The sequence below is a fragment of the Epinephelus lanceolatus genome, chromosome 8, assembly GCF_041903045.1.
Source record: "Epinephelus lanceolatus isolate andai-2023 chromosome 8, ASM4190304v1, whole genome shotgun sequence".
Taxonomy (NCBI): domain Eukaryota; kingdom Metazoa; phylum Chordata; class Actinopteri; order Perciformes; family Serranidae; genus Epinephelus; species Epinephelus lanceolatus.
This window is the reverse complement of record NC_135741.1, coordinates 1,729,181-1,755,342: the sequence shown is the minus strand read 5'-3', so window position 1 is coordinate 1,755,342 and position 26,162 is coordinate 1,729,181. Positions and strand designations below refer to the sequence as shown.

The 26,162-nt window shown below is 46.5% G+C and overlaps 2 protein-coding genes across 2 annotated transcripts in view; both read right to left on the bottom strand.

Moving 5' to 3' along the window:
- The window catches only part of ccdc120a (coiled-coil domain containing 120a), a 34,284-nt gene extending 32,524 nt beyond the window's left edge, over positions 1–1,760 (bottom strand). The window contains exon 1 of the mRNA XM_033628049.2: positions 1,423–1,760. The gene's annotated coding sequence lies outside the window, so the exon portion shown is untranslated. The remainder of the gene's footprint in view (positions 1–1,422) is intronic.
- Positions 1,761–3,508: 1,748 nt separating this feature from the next.
- Positions 3,509–24,783, bottom strand: hcfc1b (host cell factor C1b). Its single transcript, XM_033629385.2, has 28 exons — positions 24,477–24,783; positions 23,175–23,323; positions 22,866–23,026; positions 22,568–22,770; positions 22,394–22,478; positions 22,187–22,293; positions 21,818–21,997; positions 21,354–21,668; positions 21,119–21,267; positions 16,123–16,251; positions 15,808–16,035; positions 15,556–15,669; positions 12,544–12,712; positions 12,318–12,433; positions 11,404–11,539; positions 10,831–10,997; positions 10,188–10,700; positions 9,293–9,359; positions 8,995–9,152; positions 8,756–8,896; positions 8,436–8,616; positions 8,175–8,306; positions 6,565–6,758; positions 6,340–6,456; positions 6,002–6,187; positions 5,011–5,305; positions 4,856–4,910; positions 3,509–4,362 (listed from the first exon to the last, which is right to left on the bottom strand). The coding sequence occupies exons 1-28, from the start codon at positions 24,646–24,648 to the stop codon at positions 4,323–4,325; spliced, it is 4,659 nt and encodes a 1,552-aa protein (XP_033485276.2). The 5' UTR covers positions 24,649–24,783; the 3' UTR covers positions 3,509–4,322.
- Positions 24,784–26,162: the final 1,379 nt, after the last annotated feature.

The window sequence follows — 26,162 nt, the reverse complement described above, 5'->3', positions numbered from 1 at the left end:
TATTCATGTGTTTATTATACCTCCTGATTATTAGTGTAGTGTCGAGTTATTCACCTGTTACTGTCTCTGTGCTGCTCTGTGAAACACTTCAGGCTGTACGACTGTATGACGGCTGCTCAGTGACAGACTCAATCCCCCACGATGCACCACAGGGCGTCACAGGAAGTCATTCCTGCCTGTGGCCGTTCTCACAGTGTCAGCCGCTCTGAGTCAATAACACCATCCGTCACCTGCACTGAATTCACCTTCAGCATTTATAATTCATAATTACTGACTGGGTGTAATAATTCAGCTGTGAAATATTCCTCAGTGTTCGACTGAATCTTCTATCGACTTAAATATGTTGTAGTTAAATTCTTTTAACACTTACAGCCCCCGCAGTGACGAGTTATATTTTAATATTTTTAATATCATACATACTAGTGTTAAACACTTCAGCACAATGCACATTGTACTTTATTGCTTTATATTTACATACTTATATTTCATACTCTTATTCTTACTTTATCATTTCCCCTCCAGGATCAATTAAGTATTTCTGATTCTGTTTCCGATATTAAGTTTGATTTAATTTAATTCACATCTCGGCTACACTGAATAACTGATCATTAATAACAATAATAATCAAACACATTTATGTTTTTTGTGAATCTTAAATAAAAACTGAATTCACAAATATTTGATCAAAAGTTAGAAATGTGAAAAAAATGTTCACAAATGCTTTAAAATTATTTGTAAATTAATTAAATGTATATGAAGTGGAATTTGTTTGTGCGTCTGTTTATATTTGAAAACTAGTTTTTAGAGTTCACAAATATTTTATTATATTTGTAGAAGCTGATTTAAATTTACAGATTTTTTTTCATTAACACTCAGGTTATTGATCGATCAGTTCACACAGATCTGTTTCCACAAACATCAGACTGTCCCTTTAACACACACACACACACACACACACACACACACACACACACACACACACACACAGAGGCACGTGGCGCTGGGTGGGGACAGCCCATAATAACAAAACAAACGCTGACAAACAGAAACAAACATTTTTCTTCATGATCATAAATTAACGTCAGTGACGTCAGAATCGTAGTTTTGTCGCGGGCTGCAGTCAGATGATGATGTGAAGCTGCTTCCTGCCGCCCTGCAGCGCGTCACACCGCAGAACAACAAACACATCGAACTCATCGTTTTGATTATTATGGTTATTGATGACTGATATGTTAATGAGCTGTGAGCCGAATCAAAGAGCAGCTCGAGACGGTTTAAACACGCTCCTCATCTGCGTCCTGCACGCGGAGTTCTGTCGCTGCCGCGCGAGGAAACCTTTAAATGACCAACTTTTAAACGGACCCTGGTGTGCGGGTCCCTCCATGTGTGCGTGAAGGTGTCGGCGGCTCGTGGCTCTCCTACCTGCGGGGTCTCCCTGCGGCTCCTGCGGGGATCGAACCTGCAGCTGGTCGGTCACATGATCCAGAGAGCGGTCCGGAGTCCAGAGTCCAGGACCCGCCGCTCCGTCCTCCGGTCAGCTGATTGTCTCCCGCCGCGTCTCACATCAGGTGTGATCGATCGATTGATTGATGACGCTGATTGTCGCTTCGTGCAGCCGCTCCGGGATCAGCTGATCAGCGCGGCTGCAGACTCTGATCGATCATCGCGGATCGATGATCTGATCAGATGAGGGGTCCCCGCTCTTCATCCTCCTCCTCCTCCTCCTCCTCAGACTGTGCTCACACTGAATGAAGCTCCGCTCCATCAGCACCTACAGGCGCGCTCACAGCGCCGCGGGCACGCGTACGTACACGCACGCACGCACACAGACTCGCATCATGAGACTGTTGATCTGATCGAAGATCTATAAATGTCTGATCGATCGCTGCTGATCATTTGTCGGTTCTCTGATGTTTGATTGATTGTTTATTGATTGATTTGATCAGATTGTAATAAATTTGTGTTTTAATCAGTCAATAGATTTGATCAGATTCCTTCAGTCAGAAAAACATTAAATATATTTAATGAGTTTAAAGAAAAAAGAATTTTGTCATTTGGGACAAATTATGATAAAAACAGTGTTTAATTTGTTGTTTAATCTAATTACCGACCGCACTGCTGTGTGGGTCCGAAACCTGGAGGACCATCATCATCATCATCATCATCATCATCATCATCATCAATAAACTGCAGACTTTCATCAACCAATGCCTGAGGGTACCACTGCTCTAACCATTTCCTGTTTCCATGAAATTAAGATTAGATCAGACCAGACCAGGTTCCTCTAACCCTTAAGGTAAGGTAAGGTAAGGTAAGGTAAGGTAAGGTAAGGTAAGGTAAGGTAAGATAAGATAAGATAGCTTGTTTTTGAGGTTTCAAGTCATCTGGCACTTCCTCATCTAACAGAACTCTGATATCATCATACACCAGTTACAGTGCTGAGGTCGACCGATCAGATGTTCCTGGAAGTTTACGGGGGCGGCGCCTGAACAGCGGAGCAGCTCACCTACTCAAATAAAAACTGCTCCGACTACAGAAACCTTTGGCTGAATCCAGACTTGGGGGTGGGTGCGTTTTCAGGAAGTCTCGGAGGGCTGATGGCTGTCCAAAGCTACAAGTCATCCAGTCCATTAGAGGCCTCAAGCAGACTTCCTGCAGACTTCCAGAGAGTCTGCTCGCGGTGCAGACTTCACTGATTTAATAACCCACAATTCATTGCAATACGGACGTGAAGCTGTTTTTTCCAATTGCTGAAAAAAAGAATTGACTGTGTAAAATAGGCTGAAAAACTACAAAAGGTCTTCTAATGTCAATAATACGTAATTTATTTCATTATAGTCGGTTATAGTCCTGTCCTTGTTTACAAACATTTGTGTTTTTGAACGCCTGTAGCAGATTTTATAAAGATGTGTTAATACATTTTTGTTAAGTCATAAAAAAGGTTTCACATGGGATTTATATCTGTTATCTGCAGAGACAGATGAGTTCGGCACGATTCAGCTGCTCACAGTCTCTGTTCTCAGTCCGCAGGTCTGCGAGGGCTCAGTCTGCAGGTCCAGAGGGACAACATTTGGATTCAGCCTCAAAGTTGCTGCTGAAAACTCGTCTCTTCTCATTGGCGTTGACTGATCTGAGCTTGACTTCTGAACTGACTTTATTTTCTGTCGTGTCTCATCCTCTGCTCTGCTGCTTTTTGTCTCTATTATGTTTGTTTTCTGTTGTTCTTGTTTACTTCTGGATTTATGTGTTTTGATATTATTTGTGTTTTTCACAACTGTTTTTTTTTAAGATATTTTTTGAGGCTTTTTAGCCTTTAATGGACAGGACAGACAAGCGTGAAGGGGGGAGAGAGGGAGTGACATGCAGCAAAGGGACACAGACTGGAGTCGAACCCGGGCTGCTGCAGCAACAGCCTTGTACATGGGGCGCCTGCTCTACCACTAAGCCACCGACGCCCCAACTGTGGTTGTTTTTAAATGTGCTCTACAAATAAAGTTTGACTTCAGTATAAACAGTATATAATATTTATTATACAAACAATGAAAACGATTTCTCAGAGTTGTTTGTTCTCAGATGATCCAGACTGAGCGGCGGACTCCGCCACCAACACACAGCTGAGGTAGTGTCTACATGTAAACATCTGAACAGAAACAAGAAACAGAGTCTGATGTCATGACATCTGATCACTGACAGGAAGTGGACTCCACGTGGCCGGTAAAAAAAAATGCTCTAAAAATCTTTATTGTTCCAGAGAATATTCACAAACGACAGGTTTGACTTCCTGCTCAGACAAACTGACCAATGGGTGAGCTCCGTCATTGCGGCCAACAAGCTCTCGATCAACAGATGAAGAAACAGAAACCACAGAAGAAGAAATAATAACACTTTTCTTGCAGACATTTATAAAAAAAAAAAAAAAAAAAAGGGATAAACTAAATATTTTTTGATGCTACATAAAGAAAATAATTTACAACAGAGCTGGTTTTAACCCCGCCCCTCTGCAGAGACTCCACCCACTGACACCACATGACCTTATCATGACATCACAGGGGGTGGGATCTGAGACAGACAGACAGCTACAGCTACTTTTAATAAATTCAAACTTTATTGGGTGAAAAGCTGTTGGCTCCGCCCCTCACCTTCTCCATGACGACTGAAAACGTCAAGTTCCGATTGGTTGAAAATGTACAAATATCCTACAAGTCTTTTATTTTGAAGCAGTCAGAGCCCCACCTCTTCCACAATGTCACAGGAACCAGCTGCAGGGCGGGGCTTCAGACAACGTTAACCAATCACAGTCCCCAGCAGAACGGCGGCTCCTCCTATTGGTCAGTTTTGAACTTCTTTGGCCCGACAGGTTTACTGAGGGCAGAAATTTAAAGTGTGTTAATGCGACTCAAAGATCAGCTGTGTCACATAAATACTTCATTATTAATACAATATATCACTGAACATATGCATCCTTTTATTGTTAGTAAACAGAGTGATGTTTGTTGGTGGGCGGGGCTTAGCTGGAGGCAAAACAGTTCTCCACAGACATTAGCTAGCGCTAGCTAACAAGTTGTGTTGTCTTGTTTTAGACGATGGAGGAAGATGATGTGAGTGGTGCGTTCAGAAACACTCATTGTGAGTGTGGGAGCGCACTCTGACACAAACTGGAGCGTTGATAAATTGGGAGCGCTGTCTGAATGTAGCGTTGGGTTATCCAGAGCAGCGCACTCTCAGAGTGGCAGAGCGCACTCTGGACACTCTGTCTGTGGAGACCACCATCATGACATCAGCTCTTAAAGGGTCTGTTACTCCACAGTATCTATACTGTGTTTCTCCTTCACGTGAGAAAATGTGAGCAGCTTACACGTCAGGCGAGGCTCCCGGTCTCTTTACAGCTGGTTTGTTGTCTTTACTGCTGTCTACAGGAGAGAGAATATGATCATCAATAATCAATATCAGTAATGATCATACAGCTGATCAATCCGTGCCAGCACATAATCCTCTGGTTATTATTCTCACCTTGGAGCCATCGGACCTGCGTGGCCGGCCCGTAACCCTTCTGATTGCGAGCAGCGATGCGGAAGATGATGGCGGGCTTGGTGGTGTAGTCGATGTGGGCGTTGGCGAGGCTGGAGGACTGGACCAGGCAGGACGGGGTGGGGCCGCAGTACACCCTCATGAAGGCCAGCTGGGCCGCACCTGAGCCGGAGGAGGTGGCCTGGCTGGACTGGATGGCCAGGTACACTGAGTACTCCGTGATCCTCCCCGATGTGACTGCAGGAGGCTCCCAGGTCAGCTGGGCCCCGTCCAGGTTCTGAGGATCCACAAGAACAGAGATAAACAGACTGGATCCACATCTGCTGACAGATCAGTGTGGTGGAACCGGATCCAGGTTCCTCTAACCCTTTCATCTCTACATGACATTAAGATGAGATAAGATAAGATGACATTAAGATAAGATAAGATGACATTAAGATAAGATAAGATAAGATGAGATAAGATAAGATAAGAATTAAACAGATTCTGCATGTGAGTAATTGATGAGCAGATACATGTAATAACAGAGTTGTGTGGCTCCCCCTGCTGGTCTCTAAGCTCTATCACAACACATTACAGTGATGGTGTTTCCATGGTAACCCGGCCTGCTGCTACAGAGTAGGCTGAATGAAAACTTGAAGAGGAGAAACGCTGAACACTGTGACTGGTTTGGATTTGACCTGAGGCAGGATGTGACTCTAATCAAACCTGATCTCCACAAAGATTTGCCAGAAAACTAGATTGTGATGTCACGTTTCACCAGCAGGGCGCAGCGTCTCACAAGTCTGGCTACAAGTCTTCTAGCATATCTTGGTGAATATCAAGTTTGACCGCAGCATCATATCTCACCTTTGGTAAAATCAAACAGGCCGCAGTAACACTGTTCGGTGTTTCATCTCCTCTTTAAACTTACTGGTTCTACTGGGACTAAACCAGTTTGTTTACAACATCACAGACAGGAAGCATGTCTCACCTTGCTGATCTTGATGGCGCACGGCGCTCCAGGGAAACCAGGAAGACACGTTTTGAAGGCCGACACCTCGGAAAATGCTCCGCGGCCGCAGATATTGATCCCTGCGACACGGAACTTATACGCTGTCCCCGGCTGCAGCTCCACCTTCCTCATCTGACTGTAGTCTGGGACCACACCTGAGTCATCCTGCAGGTACACACATCATCAATGACCCGATCAATAACCTGGTCTCAGTTATATAACCCTACCCCCTAACTCTGAACTATGAGCCAAGTTTCCATGGTAACAGTCAGTGACACCTGACAGGAGAGGAGCTCAGGTGTTTCATGTGTTCTTACGTCGGCCATGTTGTCATCGTAGGGGACGTAGTAATGTGTGACCACCATGTTGGTAACCTTGACGATGCCGACGTCATACCAGCGACTTTCTTTCGCCGATGATGTCACCTTCTGCTTCTACACACACACACACCAAGTTAACATGTTAATGAGCATGTTTGCGTGTTGTCAACATGTTGTTAGCATGTTGCCTGTATGTTAATCCTCTGCCAGCTCGTTTCTCACCCCTGCGGCTGCTGCGACACCATTGGTCACCTCGGAGGCTGTAGGTTCAATCTTGATAACGCCCCCTGAAGTCAGAGGCGGGGCGGGTCCAAACGTACTGGCCAATCGAGCCACGGCGCTGGTCACTGCTGATGATGTCAGCTGGGTACTCTCTGCTGATGGGTCATTCAGGCTGTCTGCTGGAGCAAGGCCCTCTGGGAAACAACAGAAAACTTAATTGAACAGAGCAGGAGGACAAAAGTCTGGAGAAGAATGACACCTGTCAGACAGGTGAGTCTGTGACCAAACCACAGAAGAAGAAGTGTTCAGGTAGAATTTACTGTTTTTATCCTTGTTTTAAACAACACGTTTCACCAGTCAGTCATCAAAGAGTTAAACTGGGACTGAACAGGAGGTAATTTAAATATTAAAAAAGGAGCAAAATTAAATCAAATGTTTTCACGTTACATGAGAAGTCGGAAGTAAAAAGATGAATTATGAATACGTGTGTGTGTGTGTGTGTGTACAGTGTATACATTTCAGTCTATTATTCAGAGAATTAGGTCAGTTTTTATGAAACAATTAAAGATTAAAGCCGAAAGTTAGAGTGAACTAAATGATCAATCAGTCAGACTGAGGCCGTGTTCACACCTGCCCTGTTTGATTCAGTTCAATCGAACTCAGGTTCATTTGTGCAGGTGTGAACACAGCAAAACAACCAGACTGAGACCTTCTTGAAGAGGTGGTCTCAGTCCGGTTCCAAAGGAACTCTGGTGCGGTTGGTTTGTGGTGAGAAGGTGTTGCGACCTGGATGTGAAGCAACTGCAGTCACATGACACATTGTTTGGGTTAAACATGAGCATGTTACAGTCCTGGAGGATTATTAATGTGCACCTCCTCCTGTACTGCCTTAATATGCACATTCAGCACATCCAATGCATCAAAACATTGTTTTCTAGTTGGAGCTGCGCCTCGTTTTCAAACTGTATGCTTTGACTAAAATGAACAATGACAGCAATATAGTCCACGATGAGCAGCGCTAAAATCAACCTGCGTAGTTGTCCCTCCATTGTGACATTAGAAAGTGTCACATTTATCTTGCAAGTGTACTCTTCTTCAACGTTTGCTTTACTTCCTGGATTTTTCCCACATGGAAATTCTGCCGTGCTGCCGTGAGAACACGAACCAACTCTAGGCAATTATACAACTTTGGAACAACATGAGTCCCTGATTCAGACCAGAGGAGACCACTCTAGGGCTGACAGCAGCCTGAGATGTTGTTCCAGCTTCAGTTCACTGAGACATCTTCAGTCCCAAAACAAGGTTTAACCACTAAAGCTCGGTACACACTGTGTGATGTTGGGCTGTCCCAGATGAAAGATGACCAAACCAGCCACGCTGACACAGAGAGAACATGCAAACTGCACAGAAGGGCTCCCACACCCCGGGGTTCGTACTAGGAACCCTCTTACTGTCAGGCAACAATGCTAACCCCTGAATCACCTACACTAAACACTGATTTCACAGTAGGATGCTGAAGCGTGACATCACTGAGACGTTCATTCACTGATTCAGGTCCTGAGTGTCTGACTGTGGGAAACAGTCTGAGACGTTTGTGTTTGCTGCTCTACCTGTAGGCACGCTGCTCTGCTCCGCTGGCTCTGACTCTGGATGGTTGTGGATGTCTTGCTGCTGCTGGACCAGAGCTGCCAGCTCCTGCTGGGTCAGAACGATGGGGATGGACTGATCCACCGTCCCCCCTCCTTCACACACACACACACACACACACACACGGATGAGGATGAATATGCAAAGTGTCTCCTCCCTCAACATGATGGATCAGCTCCTGAACATTAAAACTTCTCTGTGTGACCTCTGTCATCTCATCTCACCCATCTGTGCTGCTGCCTGCAGGACCGCCCGTATGGTCGCCTGCTGAACTGCCTCCTCTGTTGCCGTGGTAACAGCCAGCTGATCAGAGGTCAGTCCTGTCACCATCAGGGTCGTAGCCCCGGAGACCTCCTCACCTCCATCCCCTTCTGATGACATCAGCTCCTGAGGGAGACCGTCCGTCTGAAAGAAAGACAAGCTGATGTGTTACTCATGTGTCATTGTGTGTGTGTGTGTGTGTGTGTGTATTAGTGAGTGTGTCAGGTCAGGTGTATGAGCACAGGTGTCAGGTATCAGTCTACAGAGCTCGCTGCGTGTGCACCTGTGCTGCTGCCGCGCTGCCCTCCATGTGAACCTGTAACACTGGGACTGCCATCTGCATAGGCTCCTCCCCCTCCTCTGCTGCTGCTGTCCCCATGGCAACAGCATCAGAGGACTCTGCCCTGACCAATGAGGAGATCTCCTGCACACAAACAGAAAGAGGGACTCATGGGACATCAGAGGGGACAATGATTTGTGTGAGTGTGTAAGTGTGTAGGTGTGTGAGTGTGTGTCACTCACAGGTATAGATGGGCCGGGGGTGGGTGTGGCCTGTGTAACCGTGGTAACAGCTCTGCTCTGACTGGCTGTGGTGGAGGAGGCGGTGTCAGACATGGAGGAGGCGGGGTCAGATGAGGAGGAGGCGGAGTCTCCCTGCAGACCGTCTCCACCCTGCTGAGCTGCAGACAGAGGACAGGAAGTGACATCATTTCCTGATATTAAGGTGACTATATTAATGTTAATTCTCTTCACGCCTGTTTTACTGACCACATTAACATGATAATTAAACCGTGTCTTGTTGGTCGTGTCGGCAGGTTACCTGTCGCTGTGGTGGCGGTGTTGGTGGTTCCTGTTTCATGGGTCTCACACGGAGGATTTGAACACACCTGCAGGTACAAACACCTGAGTTCAGTCTCTGGCCGACACACCTGTCTGTCCGAGGCTACAGAGGGCTGAGTTTTACAGTTAGATACCAGAGCATCATATGACATCAGAAGACCTAAAATATAAGTGGTACCAACCACGCTGGCCCCTTTAGAAGGGGGGAGCTGCCCTATGACTTAAGTACCGTGATCATTTTGTATCATGGGGCCTCTGGTGATTCCCACCACTAACAGTCATCATTTCAATGTAGTGAGACCTTTTTTTTTTTTTCTTTTTTTTTAATAACGGACGTCACTGTATGAAACGACCTATAGTAACCTCTTGGATAATCACAGCCTCGTGACACTTCACAGCTACAAACTAGAGACCTGCAGCGCTCAGAGGACGATGACTTTCATAGGTATACTGACAATAAGGGGGTTTCTCAGCAGTTTCCAGAACAGAAGTGCTCGCCATCCAATCACTGAAAATGCTTGGTGTCTTACTGTGGTAACTACGGTATCAAAACTGTTTCAACAACTTGTGAAACGTAAATGAGGATGGGAATGGCCGTCATGTACTCTGATCATAATGTTCTCAGCCCCTATGCACTCTAAACTTTCAAAATCTGAAGAGGTGCTGAAACAGAACATAATATTTATTACATATTTATGATGAGAGCAGCTTCACATGGCGCCGAGCTGCATCTCAAATTAATCTTCAGGTTCCCAGCTTTGTATGTGGCATCTACTGTCGCCCTGCTGTCTCCCCCAAAGAATCCCCCATCCCCATGTGGTCTCAGAAGATTAACCAATCAGGATGCAGCTGTCTGCAGGCAGGTGTGCTCTCACCTGACGAAGTCCTCCCGCTCCAGCTGTGGTGGCGGTGTTGGTGGTTCCTGTGTCGTGGGTCTCACAGGGCGGGTTGGAGCACACTCTGTTGTTGCCACCCATGGTTGCCGAGGCGACGGTGGCAGTGTTGGTGGTTCCCGTGTCGTGGGTCTCACAGGGCGGGTTGGAACACACTCTGTCGTTGCCACCCATGGTTGCCGTGGCGACTGTGGCGGTGTTGGTGGTTCCCGTGTCGTGGGTCTCACAGGGCGGGTTGGAACACACTCTGTCGTTGCCACCCATGGTTGCCGTGGCGACTGTGGCGGTGTTGGTGGTTCCCGTGTCGTGGGTCTCACAGGGCGGGTTGGAGCACACTCTGTCACTGCCGCCCGTGGTTGCCGCTGCAGTAGCGGTCGTAGTAGTACTTGTCGTACTTCCAGGTTCTTCTGAGGTAGGTGAAGCCATGAAGGTGACGGGCAGATCTTGGACCAGCGGCTGAGCCTCGGCACCACTCGGAGTCGTGATCAGAGTCACCTGTACACACAGATCTGCAGTGTTAGTACACACACACACACACACACACACACACACACACACAGCTGTACTACAGTGCAGAGAAAAAAAATGCAGTATTACTACAGTACCTGTCCGTCAGTCTTTTTACCTGTTTATGTCCCGCTGCTGCAGTTGCTGTAGTAACCTGGCTGGCCAGCGTGGCAATGGTTGCCAGGGTTGTGATGGGTGTTGCCAGGGAGGCATTAGCAGCTGAAACAGCTCCTCCTGCCACTGTGGTGGAGATACTTCCTGTTACTGTCCCCTGACTGGACATACCTGAGACACAAACACACCTGTCAGAGGGCTGGGATTGGTTCACACACACACACACACACACACACACACACACACACAGGTGGGTGGGGCTATCATACAAGTCGCCAACTGCTACTCTCTGCAACATTCACACACACTCACACAGTGATGACATCAGGAGCAATTTAGCTAAGTATCTTGCCCAAGAATACTTGGACCCGCTCTGGAGATGGCTGTGGATCAGGAGAGGAGGCCCAGGGGGAGGAGCCAATGTCACCTAAAACAAGCCTGATCAACCACAGCTGGGTCACCTGGGCGAGACCCTCAACACCTGAAGGCCCATCACTGATGATGTGTTGGATTCTATCAACAGGATGGCTCCGCATGTTACAGCTGAGGAACGCCTCCATGGCCAAACCATGTTTACCTGTGGTTCCCTTGACAACCAGTGTGGTGACGGTGGGTTTGGCACCGCCAACTCCCGGTGACACCAGTCTGACTCCGCCCATTGGGACAGTCCTGAGGATCGAACCAGGCGTCCCCGGAGCTCCTTTTAGCACCACCTGAACACACACAGACACACAAAGGTTTGTGACAGCTGATGTGACAGTCTGTTACCAAGTTCCACAAGGTTCTGTGCTCGGACCGATTGTATTCACTTTTTCATGCTTCCCTTAGGCTACGTTATGAGGAATCATTCTGTACATTTCTGTTACGCAGATGATACACAATTACATCTATCAATCGAGCCAGAAGAAAGCTAATTAAACTACAGGCATGTCTTAAGGACATCAAAACCTAGATGAGCTACAGATATAGTTTCTCTTAATGCCCTGATCCCCAGCACCACCGTAAAGAACCTCGGAGTAATCTTTGATCAAGATATGTCCTTTAACTTCCATATAAAATAATAAAACTGCGTTCTTTCACCTGTGTAATATTGACAACTTTAGGCCTATCTAAAAACTGGTCCACGTATTTGTTACCTCGAGGCTGGATTATTTTTATCTCTTATTATCAGGTTGCCCCAACATGTCTCTCTAAACACTCTCCAGCTGATCCAGAACGCAGCGGCACGTGTCTCGACAGGAACTAAAAGCAGACCTCCCATCTGTCTGCTGAGCATGGCCACTTCCTATGTCTGTCCTTTCAAATTAAGGTTTGGATATATTTTGACAAGGTGTAGCTCCCAATATCTTATGTGATTCACTAACCTTGGCGACTAATGACCTTTCTGGTCGACTAACGTTTGGTTGACTGTTAAAGGGCAGCCCTACTGAAATACAATCTGATAAGATTTTAGATTCTGTGTGTGTGTGTGTGTGTGTGTGTGTGTGTTACCTGTGTGAGCCCCTGCTGGCCGCCTGCAGAGATCTTGGGGACAGTGGTGATGATCTTCCCAGCAGTACCTGGTGTCACCATTTTGGTGGTCAGGATTGTGATTGGACTGTTGGCACCTGTAGGGGGAGGGGCTTCACTCAGTCAGTCACCACATTACACATAAAGATCAGCTCAGGTGTTTAGGTGTGTGTCTGTGTGTATGTGTGTGTGTGTGTCTGCCCTGTACCTGCCCCACCCTGCAGTGCTGACACTGGGATGGTCTTGATGTAGGTAGTCCCAGGTTTGGAGGTTGCCGGGGCGACGCCAGCCTGGGCGGTGCTGAGAATGGTGGTTTGTTTACCGTCTGCTGAGGTCACCAGCTTCAGGATGGTGCCTGCTGGGAGGCCGGCCTTCGCCTGACGCAGAGGGAGGGGTTAATATCAGGTGTAAACTTACGGGGCATTTCAGACAACTTAACGACTGAACACTTCACAGAGAGATGTTTCTGAGAACATCTGGTGATGCAGTAACAGAATCTAGATTCATATCTGATCAGTACCGTCTGGTTCAACAGTTTGACTGCAGCACACGAACAGTGACTGAAATAACTGACAGCTGTCTTAGAGTCTCTGCACTGATTTCACTCGTGTCATCACCAAAGTTTCTCTTTAATGGCAACAGCCAATCAAATCCAGCCAGCAACTATTAGTATAAACAGATAAACACAGAGGAGGCATCGATACCCAGCGTCCTGCCTCTCAGCTTCTTCTTCTGCTGCTTTCGTCAGGCCGCAGTGGGCGTGGTCTCATCTAAAGTGGGTCAGAAAAACGACAGACACAACATGCACTGCTCCTCGGCGGCGCCCTGTCCGGCTGCAGCTGCTGCGGCTGCTGCGGCTCCCGGTAACAGAGCCACTTATCAGCGACATGCAATCCACACACCCGGAGGGCGTTTTTATTGTTGCTGGGGACTTTAACCGGGCCAACATGAAGACTGTGCTTCCGAATTTTTACCAGCATGTCGATTTTGCTACTAGAGGGGAGAATACACTGGACTTGGTTTACACAAACATCAAGAAGGCATTCAGAGCAGCCCCCCGCCCCCACCTTGGCTCCTCAGACCACCTCTCTGTTATGCTAATTCCTGCTTACCAGCCCTTGCTCACCAGAGAAAAGCCTGCTGTGAAGAAGGTGAGAGTGTGGCCTGAGGGAGCCATGTCTGCACTGCAAGACTGTTTTGAGCGCACCGAATGGAGCATGTTCAGAGAGGCTGCAACAGACAATCAACACACCAATGTGGGAGAGTACGCTGCATCTGTGTCGGGCTACATACAGTGGTGCATGGAGGGGGTTACAGTCACAAAGACCATCATCACATGGGCCAACCAGAAACCTTGGATGACTAAGGAGGTGCGTGAAAGACTGAGGGAGCGCAATGCTGCGTTCAAATCTGGTGATGCGACGGCACTCAGATCAGCGAGGGCAAATCTGAACCGTGCCATCAGAGTAGCAAAGCGCGCCCACAGTCAGAAGGTCCAAGGCTTCTTCCAGGACCCCAGCAACACCAGACAACTGTGGCAGGGCATCCAGACTGTCACTGACTACAAAGCCACACCCACACCCTGTCAGGATAACATCGGCTTCCTCAATGAGCTAAATAACTTCTTCGGAAGGTTTGAAGCTCTGAACAACAACCCTGCGAGGAAAGCTACCCCCCACCTCGACGAACAGGCACTCAGGCTCGAAACCACTGCAGTGCGGAGAGCCCTGAGGAAGGTCAACGCACGGAAAGCTGCAGGCCCTGACAACATTCCAGGACGGCTGATCAAGGAATGTGCAGACCAGCTGGCCCACGTGCTCACAGACATCTTCAACACCTCACTGAACCAGGCTGTCGTCCCCCCGGGTTTCAAGTCAGCCACAATAATTCCAGTGCCCAAGAAACCAGCCATCACATGCCTAAATGACTTTCGCCCCGTTGCACTCACATCCACCATCATGAAGTGCTTCGAGAGGGTGGTTAAGGACCACATCATCTCCATACTCCCCCCATCATTCGACCCGTTCCAGTTCGCATACCAGCCAAACCGCTCCACTGAGGATGCCATCTCCACTGCTCTCCACCTGAGCCTGGAGCACCTGGAGGAGAAGAACACCCACGTACGGATGCTGTTCCTGGACTTCAGCTCAGCATTCAATACGATCATCCCCCAGGACCTGGTATGCAAATTGGAGCCCCTGGGTCTCAAAACCTCCCTGTGCAACTGGCTGCTGGACTTCCTCACCGACAGAACCCAGTCTGTCCGAGTGGGTAACAACACATCCAGTGTCATCTCCCTGAACACCGGCTCCCCCCAGGGATGTGTTCTGAGCCCCCTGCTGTTCACCCTGATGACCCACGACTGTCGCCCCAGGTACAGCAGCAACCACATCCTGAAGTACGCGGACGACACAACAGTTGTGGGCCTCATTCAGGACAACAACGAACTGGCTTACAGGGAGGAAGTGCAACATCTTGTGGACTGGTGTAAGGTGAACAACCTGGGCCTGAATGTCGACAAAACTAAGGAGATCATCGTGGACTTCAGGAGATCCAAACCCAGCCACACACCCCTCCGCATCAACGACACAGCCGTGGAAGTCGTGAGCACAACCAAGTACCTGGGGGTGCATATCACCGACAACCTCGGCTGGTCACTCCACACCTCCTCCCTGGCGAAGAAGGCACAGCAGCGCCTGCACTTCCTGCGGCGGATGAGAAGGGCCTCCCTCCCCCCTCCCATCCTAACCACCTTCTACAGAGGGACCATCGAGAGCCTGCTGACCAGCTGCATCTCCGTCTGGTCTGGGAGCTGCAGGGCCTCAGACTGGAAGTGTCTGCAGAGAGTGGTGAGGACAGCGGAGAAGATCATCGGGACCCCGCTCCCCACCATCCAGGACATAGCAGATAGCCGCTGCCTATCCAGAGCCCACCGGATCCTCTCTGACCCCACCCACCCCCAGCATGGACTGTTCTCCCGCCTGGCGTCTGGCAGAAGGTTCCGCAGCATCCGCTGCAGAACAGCCAGACTCAGAAACAGTTACTTCCCCCTGGCCATCAGACTGCTAAATGCCAAATAACCCCATAATCCGGAAGCCAAGCGACAACATTTCGTTGCCAAAATCTCACTGCTGTGTTTTTTTTTTGTGCAATGACAATAAAGGAAGTCTAAGTCTCTAAGTCTAAGTCTAAGTCCTCAGTAGATCTCAGTAACCAATACCTGGAGGATCTGGGTGACTGGGCTGCCCACAGTCTGACCAGTAGCTGCTCCACTCTGAACTGGTTTGGTCTGAACCATGGACATCATCTTCCCCAGGTTACCAAGGTTACCGATCTGAAAGAGAGGGGGAAGTGATATCATCAGGTCAGTCTTCCTGATATCCAAAACGTATCGATCAAACATCTGTATGACTTATGGTTCAGAGTTTTAATGACATATTAAAACTTAATTACAGCAGGTGACATCACTCACCAGAGCCCCGCCCCCTCCCACACTGAGAGGACTGTTAACGAGAGTGATGGTCTTTGTGACTCCGCCCACCACTGTGGTGACCACCTGAGCCTGCTGGGACACCGTCACCGTGCCCGACTTGTGCACTGTGATGATTGGTCGGCCGGCGGTCCCGGGGGTGGAGACTACAGGGACCCCGCCCACCTGAGCAGCAGCAGTCTTCAGCATTCTAGTGGCCGGGTTACTCACCTGAGACAGGAAACAGGAAACATGTTTGTACTGATCAGCTGATCACAACAGCTGTTCCAACAGTACGATTATAGTGTTGTATCGCACCGTCTTTACAACAGTTGCTCCAACGGGGACGTTGAGCACCGTCGCTGTGGATGGAGGGATCTTTTGGGTCGCTGCAGCCGCCGCCGCCAGTGCAGCCATACCACTCATCTGAGGACTGCTTCCTGTTGGCTGAGAGCAAACAGGAGGTAGGAAGAGGGTACTTCAACTGTTGAAAGTCAAAGTTAAGTTTGAAACAAGAGTTTGACAAAAAGTTCAGAACAGAAAGTCCAGTAAAGTGGAACATTCAGGAGCTTTCAGCCACATTCTGTGGGCTTCATCAGTGGAAAGAGTTGCTAGTTTAGTTGCCAAATGACTCATGCAGTATGAATTTCTGTCGCATAACAACAAGGCAAGCATGGTATGAGGCAAACCTGTGATGTGTGATGATGTCTAGTACTGTGATGATGACACGACTTGTGATAAACAAATATTTAAGTGTGCAGGTTTTGTGTTTCTGCTGACACAGACTCCAAACACTGAAAAAATCTTTTTCAAACATGCATATTTTTACAGGCTGACATGGATAAAAGATGAAAGACTTGAAAATGTTCACAGAGGGACTTACTGAGTTTGCTGAAAACTTTTTGATTTTATGACAGAATTATTTAAAATCTGCTTTTGTACAACTGACGAGATTTTTAAAAATTATTTTAGCGTCTAATTTTATATACTTTATTAATCCCCCCGAGGGGAAATTCAATTTTTCACTCCGTTGTCATTAACACACAGGCCCGAAATACACACACATGCACAAACAGGACCTATACATGCACAAAGTGGATTGATGTCAAACTAAACTGGCTGAAAAGTTATTTGTCTAGCAGGCAGCAGTTTGTGAAGGTGGGTGATTGTTGCTCCAAATGTTTGGACATAACCTGTGGTGTCCCTAGGGGGTCAATTTTGGGCCCTAAATTGTTTATTCTATATATTAATGATTTATGCAGTGTGTCTGAAACACTTAAACTCATTTTATTTGCTGATGACACAAACATTTTTTGTTCCAGAGATGATGTTTGTCAGTTACAAAAACATATTACTTCAGAAATGTGCAAATTAAAAATATGGTTTGATAAAAACAAGCTATCATTAAACTTAACCAAAACAAAATGCATGTTATTTGGGAACTTGGGAAAAGCTTCCCAAATAAATATTGTGTTAGATGGGATTAAGATTGAGCAAATTTCTGTATATAAATTTCTTGGTGTTACAATAGATGAAAAACTCAGCTGGAAATCACACATCAAACATATCCACTCCAAAATATCAAGAAGCATTGCAGTATTAAACAAAGCAAAACAGGTTTTAGATCACAAATCACTCCACATTCTGTACTGTTCACTAGTTTTACCATATCTAAGTTACTGTGCAGAGGTCTGGGGCAGCACTTACAAAACTTCACTACAGTCATTAATCATTCTTCAAAAAAGAGCAATACGCTGCATTCACAAAGCTGGATATCAGGATCATACAAACCCATTATTCTTACAGGCACATATATTAAAACTGGAAGACCTGATCAATTATCAAATAGCACAAATAATGTTTAGGGCAAAAAATCATTTACTAGCAGCAAATATTCAAAACACGTTTACACAAAAAGAGGGAATTTATAATTTAAGAGGGCTATTCAATTTTAAAACCCCAAGTTTTCGTACTACCAGGAAACGTTTTTGTATTTCTGTTTGGGGAGTAAATTTATGGAACAGTCTTGATGGGGAGCTCAAGAAATGTCCAAACATGAAGCAATTTAAAAAAAAGATATAAAGAAATGATTTTCAAAGGGTACAGTCACGGCAATCCTTAGCAGTATATTTGTATATTGTTTGCCTTATTTATTTATGGTGCTAGTTATTTTCCTAGATTACCTCACATTTCTTTTGTAAAATTGTATTTTGGTATATGTTGACTGTGAATTTATGTTTTTGAAATATTTTGTAAGACTTTGTTAATTGAAAGGAAAAGTTTATGTTGTTAATTTTTGTAATGGGAAGCTAGTTAATTAACAAAAAATGGATTTATGGATAGGGGGTGGGATTAAATAAGTATGTACTTCCTCCCACTCCTTTTCGGAAATGTAAACCGAATTGCGAAATTGTGTTGAGAATCTTTTGTTTGCTTTTTTTCTTATGACATTTCTGTTTACATGTTCGAAATAAATAAAAAAATCAAATCAAATCAAGAGTGAGGGGGCTGCCTTGGTCAGGCGCCCTGAGCGGTTCGGGGTTTCTACTCAAGGGCACCCTGGCAGTGAACTGGCACCTCTCCAGCCACCAGTCCACGCTCCATATTTGGACCTGCCAGGGACTTGAACCGGCGACCCTCCGGTTCCCAACCCCGGTCCCTATGGACTGAGCTACCGCTAATCATGAAGTCTCCATTGGCACCCGAGTCAGAGCTGTCACTATCCTGCAGTGGTACTCAAACATTTTCTGTCATGACCACTTCAGGAGCCACAAAAATATATGCCCCCCTAACCCACAACTTTTTAATCAATCATTAAAAGCTCCTAATAAATATAAGGCTTCATGTTGAATTTTATTGAAATAAAGTTCAGCACGACAGCATCAGCAGACTCTTGTAGGCTTGGACAGTAAGTCATTTTTCATACCTTCATAACGTCCTGAAATTTCAGCGCGGTACTGGCAACTCTGCTACTTTCTGCAAGCTTGTTCACCTTTTTCAAACTAATAAATACCCAGTAGAAACTCACGCAAAATTAAGAAATGTAATAATCTCACAACTATTTTCCTCATTAAACAGAAAAATACAACTGTACACCTTTTGAATTCTCGTTTCTCTTGGTCACTGAAACTCGTCAAACACATAAAACTCACCCAAACTGTTCTGGTTTCTCCAGTCAGTCAGTCCACTGTTCCAACAATCAAAAACTTTGGTCGAGATGAACCCTTAATTGATCATCAGGCGCAGTCTGCTTTTTCCACCATTTTAGTTCATTATTAGTGACTCTTGTACTTATTGTACTCCTGTTGTTACTCTGTTAGACACTGGTTTTTGCTTTTGCTCCATGAAAACACTTCTTATCTTGTTATTTGTATATTTTGCCAGATATCTAATACTCTATTGTTATTCTACAACTGGGCCCAATAAGTGACCCACTGGTTGTTCTGGTTGTGAATGTTTAATTTTGGTTACTGTCCTTAGTGTTACTGTAATTTAAAGCATTTCTCTGGCACAGGAATTTCCCTCTAGATAAATAAAACCACGGAAAAAACCACCAGAAAAAACCACAATGTGTTCCCATGATGTGCACGTGTTGCTCACACAGCCAGTGTGGCCTGGGCGTTACTCCACCAACACTCTGTGTTGCGGTGTCTTTTAGTTCAGCCGCCTGTTCCATCAGTAGAGATCGGAGACTGACCTCTGGTGGCGTGAGCTGTGCACTACATACATTGAGTTTAACAAAGGGAAGAGCGCCTGTATAGAGTGTAGAGTGTGCCAGTGAACCCAGAACTCCGTTAGCGCTTTTAGCACTTCCGGTTCTCTCGTCTAAAAGTCAATACATTTTTTGAATGGGATTTTGGTAAAATGCCTCAAATAAGGTCTGTGGTTAACAAAAGCTTAAGCCAGTTTCAGGTTTTGTTCTACGACATAAAACACGTCAGTAAATACCCTACTTGTGAATTTTTAAGCTTTTACGTGTCGTAAAAAAGGCGGTTGCTAACAAGTTGCTCAATACGACTACAAACCCTGTCGGGGACATTAAACGTCATCACCCCCGAACAGGCGAGAGTGCTGGCAGTCCACCATTACAGCTTCTTATTTAGCTTCAACAGTCCGATTTCTCCATTATACAATGTTTTTAAAATAAAGTGGCCAAAATCAGTTGAAAGCTTAGTGGCGGTGACGTCAAGAGTCATGCGACCGTGGAGTAGTCACGTAGTCCGTTAAAGCCTAACATTAGGTTTTTACTTCTGCAGATCACATTTAAGCTTCAAATGCGGTATGAAAGGTGTTCATATGTGAAAATTATCTCGCTGAACAAAACCTGTAAGTATCATAAACTTGTGTTAGCCACAGAGCTTATTTTCTGACATAATCCAAAACGCAATGCAAAAATCACATTCACTTTCTCTTCCGGGAACCAGCGCGATGCTAAACTTCCGCGTTTTGACGTCAGCCCTGGCACACTCTATTTATGATAATATTAAAATTTACTGTCAGGATTTCTGAACACCCTGGTATACTGTAATACTGTGAAACCGCCTGAGCCTGGACTCTTGTATATTTTCCCTCCATAAATCAGATTCATTCATCTTGCCAAAGGACCGCAGTAGAAAATTAGCCAGCTGGCTGCACATTTTCAGAAATGTTGATTAATGTGTGCTGTCCCCATTAACAAATAAATGAAATAAAATTTGTTTTACTTCTTATTTTTCTTCTGGTCGTCCACGCCGTGCAGTGGTTCTTTGTCCCCTCAGGGGGGTCCGCCTCACAGTGTGAGAAGCACTGCTATACGCTAACAATCCCACCTCTTTTACAGAGTCCTGTCTGCGGTGGAAACGCTAAAAAGATCTACAGTTTAGTTCAGGTACACTCAGCTTGTTTTGCCCGGGGGCCACTTTTAAAAAATGACAGGTAGCTCAGGGCCAGTCGCAGTCGCCTCGCACTTTTACACAGGGGTGTTTCTAGGATTTGAGGACAACAGGGGCTGAGCCTGGACCTCTGTCGGGGGTCCATTTTGATGCTTTTAATGCACTCTGGCACCTTATGGCTATTATCAGCATCAAAAAAATTTCCAGTGTAAATTCATTCATTTTCATTGTTAATTAGAAAATAGTTGGGGGGCCACCCAGCAGCCTATCGGGGGCAAGATTTGGCCTGCGGCCTGTAAGTTAAGTATCACTGGTTTAGGTACGTGTCCTTGAAGGTCAACCACCAGCTCTGAGGGTACGATACTCAAAGTGTTTGGGTATAACGTGGCTAAAGTGTGATTAACATGTGGTGAGAAGATCCAGAGGAATAAAGATCTCCTTACCGTCCCCTGACCGGCCTGAGCGGGTACGACCATACGAACACCTGCAGGAAGTGTCGTCACGGTGACTGGAGACTTTGGGGCAGCCTGTCTCACTGTGACGATGGAGGGTCCGCCTGCTGCACCTGGAGCTGCTGCCATCCTCAGGACAGCTGCAGAAATACAGGACACAGGTGAAGAACATTCTGATCTACCTGCTGCCACCTGTAGATGTACCTGTACAGGCGAGTAAACCTACCTGGTGATTTGGCAGCGGCAGCCAATGGGCTTCCAGGTACGGAGGCAGTGGGGGAGGGAACCAGCGTGATGCCAGACAGCGGGACAGTTTGGTTAGCTGGTGGCATGGTGATGGGGGCAGGGGTCTTGGGGGAGCTGGCCACAGGTGTGGCAGTGGGGATGGGGTTGGGGGCGGGGCTAGAGGCAGGTGAGCCGATGTCGTACTTCTGCACCTGCAGCAGGTAAGTCTCAGCTGTCTGTGATGGACCCCAGCTCACCTCAAGAGACGTGGTGTTGGCTCGGACCAGCTGCACCCGGGAGGGAGCGCAGGGACGCTCTGTGGACAGACAGGTGAGACAGGTAAGTTTAAACTGAACATCTGTTCCTCACCTGTCTCCAGGTGCTACAGGTATTTATTCCTCACCTGTCGCCAAGTATCTAACACAGCTCCTCACCTGACCCCAGCTATTTAACATCAGTCCTCACCTGTCTCCAGGTACCAGAGGTCCTTGCAGCACACCTGGTTGTTCCAGGCCTTCCTGTATCCATCTCTGCCGCTCCAGATGTAGAGTCTTGAGTTGATGGCCACGCTGCAGTGACCTGCTCGAGCTCTGGGGACGTTCTCCTCCAGACTGTCCATCAGGACGGTCTCCCAACACATCGAGTCTTCAGAGTGGACAGACAGATGAACAGGTGGTTTCGCTGCAGTGTCAATTTCGTGATGATGTCACTACTCTTTGAACAGAGAGTGCGTGTGTGTGAACATGTATTACCCATGTTGTGGGGAAATACATCTGTTTACACACGGTGGGGACCCGTGTGTGTGTGTGTGTGTGTGTGTGTGTGTGCGCGTACCCAGGTTGAGACAGGCCAGTGTGTTGGTACACTTCCACTCCTTCTCATGAGTCGCCACTTTGACATCATCCATCACCAGAGGAATCCAACCTCCAAACACATACATCCTGACAGAGAGACAGACAGGTGCAGACAGACAGACAGGTTAGATTAAAGTATAAATGTCAGATTAACAGATGCATTAACAACATGTATGTGTAGTATTACTTGTTGTTGATGGTGGTGGCAGAGTGCAGGCTGCGGGGGAGGGGGGCGGTTCCATTTAGGGCCGGTTTACTCCATGTCAGAGAATCTGTGACATCATAAGAACAGGGACCAGTCAGAAGTCAGTGTGAAGTCACCTGTGCAGAGTCTGTCTCACCTGTGTGGAGGCTAACTCACCTGTGTGGAGCACCCACAGGTCTCCCAGTCTGCAGCCGCTCATCCCTCCGTAGATGATGAGTCTGTTGCCGTTGCGACCATTCGCCACCACAGCCGTGTGACTCTCTCTAGGTGGTGGCGGTGGACCTGAAGTTGTCGGGATCTCCCAGCCGACCACGCTGGAGATCGGTCGCAGCTCCAGACGGTACAGGTCGTTCAGATACCTGAGAGGGACAGGTGTACAGAAGGTTCCTGACTATAACCTGGCTCTGGGTCAGACAGTGGTGCAGGTACCTGAGGACCGTCTGATGTTTCTTACCTGGGGATGTTGTTCTTGGGGTCTTCACTGTCATTGGCCAGTCCTCCAAACAAGTAGCAGCAACTGCCAATCAGAGAGAAGCTGTGTCCGAGGCGGGGGCAGGGGGGCGGGCCATTCTTTGGAGCCTTGGCCTTTAGATGTTTCCACTCCCAACGACTCGCCTGAGGGAGAAAACAGACAGCGTGTCAAATACAACCTCTCCATCAGCAGACTGCCCAGGTGTACCGCTGGCCTCCAGGTGTACCAACAGTCCCTAGGTGTGCCAGCAGCCCCCAGGTAGACTGTGCCCTCTGCAGTGACATCACTGACCTGCAGCTCGTACAGGTCACTGCTGTATTTTCCGTATTCGACCATCCCTCCAAACACCAGCAGCCTTGTCCCGTCACATGCGAAGCCGTAGGCGGCACATCCAGGGGGGACGTCGCCTCGCACTGCAGGGATGAACCACTGGTTGGTGGCTACAGGGGAGTCAGACAGATTACAGGAAGAGTTCATTACACTACACACTGAAACATCTCCAGAATGAGCTGCTGGTTAGTCGCTGCAGGATTTGTGTGTGATCATTCTACTTCCTCAATCCTGAGACCCTGAAACAGATCTGGGGTCATCATGGAGGACTGTCTAATCATTTAAATGTGTCTCAGTGGAGACGAGGGTCAGCTGATCTGATGGGATGATAAATTACTGTAATATTAATGGTGCATTATTGTAAAAACATAAAAAAAAATACTTGTAGAAATAATAACACCAACATCAGTCAGTTATGTAGTCACAAGATAAATGCGTAGAGTCGGCTTCATCAATGACTCATGGACACACTCACTAACTTCATTTTTTTCCTTTTCAGCCAAAATATTTCTCTCATCTTAGTTTTCATGTCAAGTGAATCTTGAGGAACAAAATACAGCTGCAGAAACACACACACACTTGTTATTTATCTAATTATATATAATACTAAAACACTCAACATTATTTCATGTTTTTTTGTTTGGTCAAAAGTTAAAACATAAATTCTTATCATTATTATTCATCCAAAGTTAAAATATTAAATATTTGTTAATGTTTATTTCTTTGATCCAAAGAAAAAATATTTAACATTATTTTAAGTTTGTTTTTCTTTTAAATCCAAAATTAAAACACAAAACGTATTATTTCATGGGTTTTCTGTGTACCACATTAAGACATTAAAATTATTTCTTGTTTTTGTTTTTCACTGATTCAAAGTTAAAATGTATATTTTTAAATAATTTCTTATTTTTTGTCTCCATCTTTTCTTCTACTGCAGCCGGGGGGGGCGGGTCTCTGTGACGTCGGCAATGTTTTCAGTAAAAACGCGCCATTTCTGCCGGATCCTCTCCGTTAGCTAAATGGCTAATACTGTTAGCATGCGGGTAGCTAACCTAGCTTAGCAGGCTAAACTCCCTGTAAACTTCAACAGCATACCAGCATCACATTGTTTTACACCAACTGAATACAACCAATAAGCTAGTTAGCTAGCGGTTAGCCTCCAGTTAGCATAAACAGCAGCTAATCATAGCACGGCTAGCATCATAGCTTAGCTGCATATCCTCCAGACATACTTTACACAACTTAAAAGAGTTAACCGGGTACCGGTGTTATAAACGTGCAGCTCATCCACGATCCCCTCGTTTCCTCCGCCGAAAACCACCATTAGCTCCTTGATAGCCACGGCTCGGTGCCCGTGCCGGGGCCGCGGGACCGGGCCGGTCCAGCCCAGGACGCGCTTCCAGCGGGGCTGCACCGCCGCAGGTTCGGAAGCCATGACGATGCTGTCAGGGTGCTCCTCTCCCGGTCCTCAGTGATGGGGTGAAAAAAAAAATCCAAATTAAGTCGAAAAAATACAAGTCTCCGGTTTGCTAACAGCTGCTCAGGATTAGCATCGGCCTGCTAACTAGCTCCTGAGGCTAATTAGCCAACTGAAGCTAGCTAGCTAGCTTTTTTTCAGACGGGATCACAGATTCCGTCTGTTTTATTTAACAGAGTGAATTAACCTCCTCCTCTGGTGATCCAGTCTGTGGCTCTAACAGAGACCAGTCTGTGGCTCTAACAGGGACTAGTCTGGGGGTCTAAAAGGGACCTGTGTGTTTAGCTAGCCCAGAGACTGCAGCACCCTGCCCGGTGAACGCTGAGCAGTGTCGGTAGCGAGCCGCCGGTAGCTGCTCTGGCTAACAGAAACCAGCAGAATCACACATCCAGCTGCGGGAGAAAGCGCCACACGGCCGCTCCATGCATCAGTGTGAGGGGGCACCGTGGGGACCGAGAGCCGCTGTTAAAGATGCAAAGCAGAGCGTCTGTGCGCCGGGATGGGAGCCGCCATCTCGCTGCTAACAGCAATCAAACAAAACACACAGAGAGAGAAGCTAAGTGGCTAACTGCTAACAGTCAGCTGGTCCACCGCAGGGTGTCAGTCACCTCACAGTGTTTACACATCAGACACATACATCTGCAGACCACAGCCATGATGTTAGGGACTGTACATGATAATAACACACACAAGTCACCCCTTATAAGTGACTGTTCGTTATTTATGGGGGGGGGGGGGTGCAAAGGGGAGGAAGCATGTCAGAAATTTATAAGCACTGAGAAGGGACTGTTTTGGGGTTTTTTCCATGGGAGAAGGGCTAGCAAATTTAATGGTTGTATTTTGTATTTATCTCAGATTTTTAAAGAAAACATGCAGGTTTGGAGGGCATGCTTTCTTTAAAAATCCCCCAAATTACACTGAAACACTGACGAAATGCAGAAGAATGCCTCCGTCAAACAAAACAAAACATAACAAACAAATCTGATCTTAAAAAAGTGATATTTCATCAAAATGACTTTTTTCATCGTCTCATTAAACATTTGTCCAAAAATAAATTGTTTGCATGACGAGAGTGTAAAGCTGAGGCTTTCTCCAACTTCAGGATTTCATACTTAACTTTTAACTTCCAAACATCAAAGGGTAAATTTTAAAAATATAAGGGACTGTTCTTTACTTATGAGAGGAGGGGGATGGCTGGGGTGTGACTTTGTTGTTTTTACCCTCCCTGAAGTTCCAGATATTTCCCCTTGAACCTCCCTGAGTGACTGGAGGAAAACCCATGACCCTCCCTCCACCATAAATGAGTTATTAGATTTTTAAAACTTACCCTTTGATGTTTGAAAGTTAAAAGTTGAAGATGAAATCCTGGAGTTGAAAAAAAATTCTCATTTTTTTACTCATTGGACAAACTGTTAATTTTTGGACAAGTTCTACATGAGACGTAGAATAAAGTGATTTTGATTAAGTATCAC

Excerpts from the sequence above, each read along its gene's own strand:
- hcfc1b (XM_033629385.2), bottom strand. The coding sequence starts at position 24,648 with ATGGCTTCCGAACCTGCGGCGGTGCAGCCCCGCTGGAAGCGCGTCCTG. Across the intron at positions 8,897-8,994 it reads CCCCCGGCCCATCTATACCT|GAGATCTCCTCATTGGTCAG; the intron begins GTGAGTGACACA and ends GTTTGTGTGCAG. Across the intron at positions 6,457-6,564 it reads GTGTCGCAGCAGCCGCAGGG|AAGCAGAAGGTGACATCATC; the intron begins GTGAGAAACGAG and ends GTGTGTGTGTAG.